This window comes from Helianthus annuus, chromosome 9 (assembly GCF_002127325.2).
Source record: "Helianthus annuus cultivar XRQ/B chromosome 9, HanXRQr2.0-SUNRISE, whole genome shotgun sequence".
Taxonomy (NCBI): Eukaryota; Viridiplantae; Streptophyta; class Magnoliopsida; order Asterales; family Asteraceae; genus Helianthus; species Helianthus annuus.
In genome coordinates, this window is record NC_035441.2 from 114954769 (window position 1) to 114965155 (window position 10387).

General features: G+C 44.6%; 1 protein-coding gene across 1 annotated transcript; it reads right to left on the bottom strand.

Moving 5' to 3' along the window:
* Positions 1–7965: 7965 nt before the first annotated feature.
* LOC110874540 (RING-H2 finger protein ATL78) lies at positions 7966–8891 on the bottom strand. Its single transcript, XM_022123132.2, has one exon. It carries the CDS (start codon positions 8738–8740, stop codon positions 8069–8071), a length of 672 nt encoding a protein of 223 aa, XP_021978824.1. The 5' UTR covers positions 8741–8891; the 3' UTR covers positions 7966–8068.
* Between the last annotated feature and the right edge of the window lie 1496 nt (positions 8892–10387).

Below are 10387 nucleotides of genomic sequence, written 5' to 3' on the forward strand. Positions count from 1 at the left end.
TTGAGGGTCTCGCTCATCGATCCCCTTTGGCTCCCCTGTTTGCTGATGCCCTCCCCTTCACCTATGTTCCTAAGTGGAAGACAACTCATTCTTCGGTGATAGGGACCCCTGAAACTGCCAGGGATTTTTTGAGTCATGCTGTTCCTCCCTCCCATAGGTTCATGAATTCTGCTTTGAGGGATGACCTTTTTGACAACCAATACAGCATGTCACTTTGTGAGAGCTTTTTCAGGGGCCCCGGCATGCTGCAGCGGGTTGATGATTTGAGGAAGGAGAATGAGGGACTCAGGGATGAGCTTAAGTCCTCCCAATCTGTTGCTGCTGAACTTCGATATCAAGTGGTTGAGGCTGAGCGGAAACTGCAAGAAGAGAAGGTACATAACCTTCCCCCCCTTCCTTTTTTTTTATTTTGTTAACTGCCTTTGGATTATTTATGATGTCTTTTGTTCAGGGGGGCGGGGCTATGCTGGAACGGAGGGAACGAGCCTGGGAGAGGGAGATGGCAGCTTTGGTGGAGGAGAAGGAAGAGTTGGCCGCGGAGCTAAAGCATCTGAAGGAGGTTGGCTCCGTTTCTCAGGAGCAGCTGAACACTATGTATGCTGATTATGGGATAACCTCTGATGATAACCAACGGTTGGCTAAGGAGAAGCATTGCTTGATTACTGAAGGCTTTGGGGCCTTTCTTACTGTTGTCTCTCAATCGGAGGAGTTCAAGAGCGGTCTTGAGGAGGTGTATAGGGCGTATCGGGATGTTAGGTACCAGGCGGGGCTGAAGGATGGGTATGCTTACTCTGCTCAGGGTCTGAATAGGAAGGAAACTCCGCTTTACAATTCCAAAGCTAGGAAGCAGTTGTCTAAGTTAGACAAGGAGTTTGGGGGTAAGACCCCAGCCCTTCTTGAGAAGATCCTGGAGCATCCCATGATATCCATCGATGAACTGAAAGCCCTGTTTAACCCCGTCGGCCCCTCATCTCCGAAATCTTTGTCTGGGGTTGATTCCCGGTAATTCCTGAACATTATCCCACTTCGATATGGTTGTAATCTGAATAACTTCTTACCCTAGGAGAACCTTTGTGTAGGGGTTCTCCAAGTACTTAGTCATATAACCTATGACTGTATGTTGCTATCTTGTTTTTTGCTTGTTTCCCGGTGTGTGTGTGTGTGTGTTTTTTTTTTTTTTTTTTGCAAGAGCTCTTTGCCAGGTATCGGGTCAGCATTTTCTTGAAGACCTTTGGTTGTTTGCTAGAAACTGTGCTTTTAGTTTGTCCATCATGTTTCCTAGCTTGTATTAGGTTTTCTTGTAAAGGCCAATAGGGCTTCCTATTGTATATTCGTTTTGTAATAAAAAACCTTTCTTTTTGTAGTTTGTTTACAAAAGTGTGTTGTGTTTATAGTTTGCTTTATAAACCAGGATTGTCTGTTCGAGGACAATCGCTGGACAAGTCTATAATGTGAGATTATGTTCTTGACTTGTTTATCCGTTTTTCTTGGGTTAGCTAGACCCTATTTTGCCCCACAGCCGGGCGTTTGGTATGTTTGGTATACCTTGTACACGTGTGTTTGTTTATTGTTAGGTTTACAACCGTTCTGGGCATGTCTGCCTTGGTATAACACCTGTCATTTTGCCAAAAGGGGACAAGTTAGTTGTCCGATTGTCATTCATTTCTTGGGGACTAAGTTTTCCAGTACAAGTTTTTTACAAAAGATTTTTTCTTGGGGTAGGCCCCTGACTAGTAGTTAACTATTACAAAAGTGGCTCCTGGCCGTTTTTTTTGGGGGGTAAAACCCCTCATATGTGATACTTCCTTAGCTGCATGAGGTTCCATGTCCTGGGGACCTCCTTGCCTTGAAGTGTTTCCAGCTTGCAGCTTCCTTTCCCGTTTGCCCATGTAACCCGGTAAGGTCCTTCCCAATTTGGCCCTAGTTTTCCGGTGCTTTCTTGTAGGCTGGCTTCGTTTGATCTTCGGACTAAATCCCCCGGGACGAGCTTAAGCTTTTTCATGTTGGCATTGTAATAGCTTTCAAGTTGCTTTTTGTACTTAGCCTCCCTGACTGCTGCTACTTCTCTTCTCTCTTCAAGCAAATTCAGGTTCAACCGGAGATCTTGTTCGTTCTCCGCCTCCCTGAGCTTCATTCTAGCAGTTGGGGATCCTATCTCAGCCGGGATGACTGCTTCCGTCCCGTAAGTTAAGCTGAAAGGGTCTCCCAGTTGCAGCCCTTAGGTGTGGTCCTGTATGCCCACAGCACAAATGGCAACTCCTCCAACCATCCTTTCCGTTTCCTTCCGAGTCTCCCTTTCATTCCCTTGATAATGCTCTGATTTGCCCTTTCCACCAGTCCGTTGCTTTGGGCATTGGTGACGGAGGTGAACACTTGGCGTATGTGCATCTCTTCACACGATGGCCTGAAGGGTTTTCCAGCGAATTGGACACCATTGTCACTCACCAGTTCCTTCGGGACCCCGTACCTGCAAATGATGTTGTCTAGTACAAATCGTCTCATCTGTTCCACGGTTATTTTAGCCAAGGGTCTTGCTTCTATCCACTTGGGAAAATAATCGATGGCAACCACCGCGTACTTAACCTCTCCTGGACCTTCTGGGAATGGCCCGATTATGTCGATGGCCCATTTCTGGAAGGGCCAAGATGTTGAGACGGGTACCATGGGGTGTTTGTGGCAATGAGTCATTGGTGCATGGATCTAGCAATTTTCACATCTCTTAATCTCCTCGGATGTTGTTTCATACATTCGAGGCCAATAGAATCCCGCATTCATTGCCTTTGCTACTACCGTCCTTGGCCCCGAATGCATTCCACAAACCCCCTCATGTATTTCTCTGATCACATACTTAGTTTCTTCAATGTCAACACACTTCAGGGATGGGCCCAGGTATGATCTTCGGTAAAGTTCTCCATCAACCAACTCATATTGTAAGGCTTTGACTCTTACTTTCCTGGCTGCCCAGTCTCCCTCGAGTAATGCTCCGTCTCTGAGGAACTTTACAATTGGTGTCATCCATGTCTCTTGTGCGTTTTCGATCGCAGCTACCTCCCCTGTGCCGAGGGAGGGGGAAGTCATGACTTACACTTTGACTTCTCTTGCTAGGTGGTCAAATGCCACGGAGGCCAGCTTGCTGAGGGCATCAGATTTTCTATTTCTCATGCGGGGGATGTATTCTAGCTTAAAGGTCTTGAAGGCCTCGGCTGTTTCTTTCACCTTTGCCACGTACCGAGCCATGGTGTTGTCTTTAGCCTCATACTCTCCTTGGTATTGTTTGACCACCAGTTGTGAGTCAGTACTAGCTTCCACATGTTTTGCTTTCATCTTTTTGGCTAGCCTCATCCCCGCTAAAAGGGCTTCATATTCTGCGGTGTTGTTGGTGTTTTCAAAGTCCAGTCTGATGGCATAGGTTAGCTCAACCCCCTCAGGACTGATCAGCGTAATGTCTGCTCCGCTACCTTCTTCGCTGGAGGCCCTGTCTGTAAGCAACTTCCACACTGCCTCATCTTCCTTCTCCTTCTCTTCCTTTTCTAAAGCTTCCCATTTTAAAAGCTCATTTTCGTCATCCTCAGGGACCTCTGCCAAGAAGTCGGACAGTATTTGCCCTTTCATGGTTGTTCTAGCTTTGAATTCCAAGGAGTGTTCTCCTTATTCGACTGCCCATTTAGCCAGTCGCCCCGACAACTCCGCTCTCCTTAGCACTTTTTGGAGGGGTTGATCTGTCATCAGGGTAACCTTGTGTCCTTGGAAGTACCTCCTGAGTCTCCGGGATGTGAAGACGAGGGCTAAAGCTAACTTCTCCAGGGGCATATAGCGTTCCTCAGGACCTTTGAGGGTCCTGTTGATGAAGTATATTGGTATCTGCTTCCCCTCCCGTTCCACCATCATAACCGCACTTATGGTTGTCTTTGAAGCAGATAAATACAACAGCAGATCTTCCCCGGGCACCGGGGTGGCTAGAGTTGGGAGCTTACAAATGTAATCCTTCATTTCTCGAAAAGCGGTTTCTGCCTCAGAGGTCCATCTAAACTTGTCTGTTTGGAGGCAGTCTTTTAGTACCTTCATGAAGGGAAGGGTCCTGTCAGCTACCTTTGACAAAAAATGGTTCAAGGCGATTAACCTTCCATTCAGCTGTTGAATGTCTTTCAGGGACCTGGGTGATCGCATTTCGGCCACGGCTTGAGTTTTCTCCGGGTTGGCTTTGATTCCCCCCTTAGTAACTACTACCCCCAGGAATTTTCCTTCTTCTACTCCGAAGCAGCATTTCCCAGGGTTCAGCTTCATATTCACATCTTGCATGGTTCGTATAGTCTCGGCTATGTCATCTATCATGGCCATTTCGGTCAAGCTTTTGATAACAATGTTATCAACATATACCTCCAGGTTTCGTCCCCGCTGTTCTCTAAAGAGGGCATTCATGAACCTTTGATAGGTGGCACCCGCATTTTTGAGTCTGAAGGGCATTTTGGTATAGCAAAATGTCCCTTCGTCTGTGATGAAGACGGTCTTTTCCTCGTCTTCCATTCACATCTGTATTTGGTGGTACGCTTTGTAGGCATCCAAGAAACACTTCAGGGGGTACTGAGATAGGGAGTCCACTTGGACGTCTATCTCTGGGAGGGGGTAACAGTCCTTGGGACATGCTTTGTTCAGATCTTGAAAATCAATGCACATCCTCCACCCTCTGTCTTTCTTCTGGACCATAACCGGGTTAGCAACCCAGGATGGGTATTTTACTTCTCTTACTATTCCGGCTTTAAGCAGCTTCCTGGTTTCTTCACAGGCGGCCCTCTTCTTACTGGGGCCCATACTCCGTTTCTTTTGCCTAACTGGCTTTGCCCAGGTGTATGTATTGAGTCGGTGCTCAGTCAAGCTTCTTGGGATTCCTGTCATGTCTCCATGTTGAAATGCAAATGCATCTATGTTGAGAAGGAGCAGCTCCTTGAGGGCACTTTTGCAGTTGTCACTTAGGTGACTTCCTACTTTAACCGTCTGTTCCGGGAATCTGTCGCAAAGGACCCATTCTTCAACCCCATCCTTTTGGGGTTTCTCGGATGCCTCTCCCTCAGATACGGAGGAAATCACTTCGTATGAAGACTTCACCCAAGCCAAGCCCTTTGGCGTCTGGAACACTAGAGCTCCGTGTGGAGTTGATGCATGTGCTTGTAGATCTCCAATCCCAGGTCTTCCCAAGATTGCATTGTACTTTGAAGGTGCCCGGACCACTGTGAAAGTTAGGTTTATAGTTCGGACACGATCCCCTACCCCGACTGTAAATGGGAGCCTGATCTTTCCCAAAGGGTGTGACACACTGTTGTTGAAACCTACTAAGGGGATAGAGTCCTCCTCGAGCCTATCTCTGACATCCCTGTCAAATCTGAGGAAACAGTGCTCATATATTACTTCTACCCCGGATCCCCCGTCCACATGTATTCTGGCCACCTTGTGGCCAGCTATTATGGCTGAAATGTTAAGAGGGAGTCATTGCACTTCGTTTTCCTCCAGGTGTGGCATCAAGATGGGAGTTTTCATGCGGTCTGGGGAGCCCAGAATTCTGGCCTTTACACTTCTGGTGGTATCAAATTCATCCCTCCTTCGAATCATGTCTACATCTGCCCTTCCAGGCTCCCGCACATCTTTCCCTTTGCGGTCCCCTACTCCTTCCTTAATTTCCTTAACCAAATGGGCCAGCTTCCCCGTTTTCACCGCAGCCTCTATTTCCCTCTTTAGATACATACAATCATCAGTTTTATGACCAAACCCTTTGTGAAAGTCACAATACTCGTTTGGTTGTGCCTTTGGCCCGGGTTATATGGGTGGTGGTCTTGGGAAGGAGCTTTTCACCCTCTCAGTGGCTAGTATTTCACTTGGGGTTTTGGTGAGAGGGGTGAAGCTGTCAGTGTAGGGGATGGGCCTCTCCCCCGAGGCCTATATGGGGAATACGAGGGTCTCGTTCTATCATGCAACATTCTATCAAAAGTGGGTTTTCTTAAGTAAGGTGTACCTTTCTCGAAAGGTTTTGCAGCCGGGGTGACCCTTCGGGGTGGGGTATCCATCTCCTTAGCTTTGCTAACTGTGTCTTTGCCCCTGACAAAGGCTCTGACTCTGTCCATGAGGTTGTCAAACGAGTGTGGGAACTCCTCTCCCAACTTCTCGCATAGTTGTGCATGTTTTAACCCGTTAATGAAACTGCTGATCTTCATGACCTCCGAACGTCCTTAATGTTCATGCTTTCTTTGACGAACCTCTCCATGTACTGATCTATTCGCTCATGTCCCTCTGCCTTATGTGCAAGATCTCGTTTGGGTTCTTGACCACTTTCCTTTGCTGACCAAAGTTCCTGAGAAACTTTTCACTTAACTCTTCATAGATGTCAATCCCTCTGGGGGGAAGGCTGTCAAACCAAAGCCTGGCTCCCTCCGTCAGGGTCTGCACAAACATATGGCACCAAACTGGCATGGGCCACCGTCCCAACTGTCCTTCACCCCTGAAGGCATGGAGGTGGTCCTCAGGATCTCTTGTTCCATCGTACCGGTCGAAGTTTGGAGGTAGTTTTGTCTTAGGGGGCATGGGTGCCTCCGCTATCCTCTTGGTGAACTTTGAGATTTCGGCTAAGTCCCGTGGGAGGTAGGGTTGATCTAGACCATCATCGCTTTGGTTTTCCTTTTCTTTTTCTTTTCTTTTTTGCTTCTTCCCTGTAATGAGATCCTCCCTCTCCTCCGAGGACATCTGTCTAAGGGCCGTCATAAACGTTTCGAGTGGGTCATTTCCACTGCTTTTGTTTTGTGGATCCACCCCTTCCTGGTTGGAAGGTGTGTCGAAGGACAGTCTAGCCCTCAGGCTGTCAAGCTTCTCTTGTCTTTCTAAATCCTCGAGACACTTTTTTAGTTATCCTTGTGCAAGGCAACAAAATCTGGAGTAATGGCCTCTTCCCTTTCAAGAATTTCCATTTGGTTTTCGTTTTCTTCTTCGTGAGTTATATCTTCCATTGTGACCTTATCATGGTCGTTCTGTACCATCTGGATAGTACGCAAACTGGGTGGAGTAGTCATGTTGCTGCTTGTAAAACGGGTTATCTTCAACATCGGATTTTCAGTGTGGGAACACCAGCCAGACTGTGTCCCACGGATGTCGCCAATGTCGAATAGCCAAATCCCTGGTGACGTTCAAAGGGGTCTTCGCCGACGTCAAGATATCCCGGCCTTCATTGCTACAAAAAAGTAAACCGTTAGCCTCGTCACGGAGGGCCCCGGGAGTGGGATCCGTGACCAAGCTCCAGCGTGAGAATAAGTAAACTTGCCGGAGCGTTGGAGGAGCTTATTCCGATGAGTGTGATCACCGGAATGTTTCCTCTAAGGTGTGAATCTAATAAATGTGTGTGTGTTTAATATATGAGAATGTTGGTCGGAATAAAAGAGAGAGGAGTAAATGAGAGAGCCTTAAATGTGATACCTTTGAGAGTCTGCCTCATGATCGCTTCTTTCTTTCCTTATATAACCCCGAGACCTTATCTCCCATGTGAGATATTTTAACGAGGTGATCCGACGGATTCTGAGAGTCTTCGGGAGGCTCAGACACGTGTCTGACCCCCAACGGTAAGATTACAGCTTCATTAAATGTTTCCGGCTAGGAAGTACAATTCCAGCCAAAGATCATTTTCTAATCATGCATTAAATATCGCCTGCATCTTCTGATTCTTGTTTCCCGCCCATTTTGTGTAAGGGAAACCTTAATGGGCAAGGTAAGTGGCTGTTGGGCCTTTCTCTTGTTGGGCCCATGCGACAGTAGCCCAAGACAGATAGAGGGGTGGCCCATAGGCCCGTCGTCACTTTCTAACATAAAATTTATTAAAATATTATACCTTTAGTAACTTGATTATATAAATGAATACCCAAGAACACCAAAAATACAAATACATTATGTATGTCTCGTAGGTGTATAAGTACGTATTTGTTGCATATTTATATAACCCAATATACATTTATATGTACAAGTTAATAACAACGGTTAAATTATATAAGATTGCATATAAATATATTTCATAACTAAATAATTAGCACTAGTAATTTCATAAATATATTTCGTGTTGTAAAGGCGATACACTTATGATCAAGGTATTACTTGGACTTTGCTCTTGTGATTGTGAAGATGCAGTACTGCTATAGTCCCCTCCGGTGACAATCTTTTCGCATATATCACTTAGCGATTGCCTACAAGTTGGACATGAAGAATTTGATCCGAGCCATTTATCTATGCAACGAACATGAAATCCATGATTGCACTTGGGTAGAATTTTAACATACTCTCCTTTTGAAAAATCATCTAGACATATAACACATTCTTTACCCAACCCTGGTAACTGCAATCCTTGCCAATAGTTGACTACTGGGAAACTCTTTAACGCCTTCTTCTTGATTCCGCTAGTGGCTACTCTAGCTGAAGTGTTGTGTGACTGTGCGCTAGCGCTAGTCTCTGGGCCGACTAACCTCACACATTTAAATATACACCTTAAGATGGAGTTTAACACTAGAGTACATATCAGGGTGCACACAAGCACCGATAAAACCATTATCACATTTGCACCGCATTTGTTATGAGTTGAAGACGGACTTGATGATGATGCAGCGTGTGTTATCGTCATCTCCCCTGGTTGTTGACCTATAGAAGTATGAAAAAGAAGTTTTCTTGAATAAACATGCCCAAACTCATATTGAAGAAGCATTTTCGATAAACTTGACATTTGTGATTATTGAATAAGGATTTGTTTAGATGGGATCAAGTTTAATGGAAGGCTTCTAAGTTCTAACTTTGAAATGTATGTATATATAGAGGGCTTAAAATAAGGCCTCACATATTTTGTTATTCTTTGAAGAGGATAATCGTATTTGATTTGGGACACTAGCTATATGGGATTTTATCTCTTTGTTGCTTGTATATATTATCTCTTTTGGATCCTCCACTAAATTTTGGGTACTGTTTGATAATGAAATTTGTTTTCAATTGGCCGTCCCATTTTGGGCTTATAATAATATTATTTGGAATATAATATAATATAATATAATTAAAGATCATCTTTGCCTATCTTTACCATTTATATATTTTTATTAAAGATCATGTTTGCCTATCTTTACCATTTATATATGAGTAAATTTCAAAGTTCGTCCTTTATGTATGTCTAAAATATCAAAGTATGTCCTTTATCTTTAATATCTTCAAGAAACATACTCGATGTTTGAAAAACCAATCAGGTTATGTCCTTTAGTCATAACACAATTAGTTTTCATGGTTAAAGTTGACTAAGTCAATCCCACATAAGGGTATTTTAGTCATTTTATCTAAATATTAAAATAAATAAATAAAATACTACATTATTAACCCCACTTCTTCTTCTTCTTCTCTCTCTAACTATCCTACCACCACCACCTACCCCCACCGCCACCACCACCACCGATCTGCCACCACCACCACTTCACCTGCCACCACCAATCTGTCTCCTCTCTCTAATTATCGAGTTTACATCAAACACCATTCGTTCACTTCAAAATTGCCACATAACAAAACTCCCCCTTTCTCTCTCTAAAAATTTCCAGATTCCAATCGCTAGGTCCTGCAAAATTGACAGCGGTGGTGTGATTCGGTGCGTCTTCGGTGCCGGAATTTTGGGGATTTAGGGTTTGGGAGGTGAGGAAGGAGGTGAGGTCGAGGAGAGAGGGAGGAGTAGTGGGAGCCGTGTAAATTAGGGGGGTTTTGTGGTTCTTTGCTTATGGATTGCTGTAACAGGTTTTGAGTCTTTGCACCACCACCACCGTACCTTTGAATAATCGCCGCCGGTGACATTACCAGTCACCACCATTCCAACCAGATCTGAATAACCGCACAAGCAGATCCGAAACAATCCATTCCATCACTGTTTCGTGAAACATAAGATTTGAACAATCGTGTCCAGATGTTTAGTAGTCTTTTCGACATGTAAATTAGGGGGGTTTTGTGGTTCTTTGCTTATGGATTGCAGGTCTATGGTGCTGGACTGATGATGTTTGATGGTGGTGATGGTGTATAGTGGTGGTTAGTTGGGTTCAACGGATGAGAGAGAATGTGGTGGTGCTAAAATGGTGAGCACAGGATGTTAAAGAGGGAGGGAGAGTTAAGAGAGAGAAGGAGGTTAAAAAGAGAGAGAGAGAGAGTTATGAAAGAGAGAGAGAGGATATAATTTATTTTTTTAATTCTTTTTTGTTTTAGGTATTAGAGATATTTTAAATTAATTGGTAGAATTACCAATATACCCTCATGTGGGATACCTTTTGTCTGATTTAACCATGAAAAATAACAGAGTTAGGGCTAAAGGACATAATGTGTAAAGGTTTGCAAACATCGAGTATGTTTCTTG

Bases quoted from the DNA above. Each gene is read 5' to 3' on its own strand.
- LOC110874540 (XM_022123132.2), bottom strand. From the start codon at position 8,740: ATGTCAAGTTTATCGAAAATGCTTCTTCAATATGAGTTTGGGCATGTT.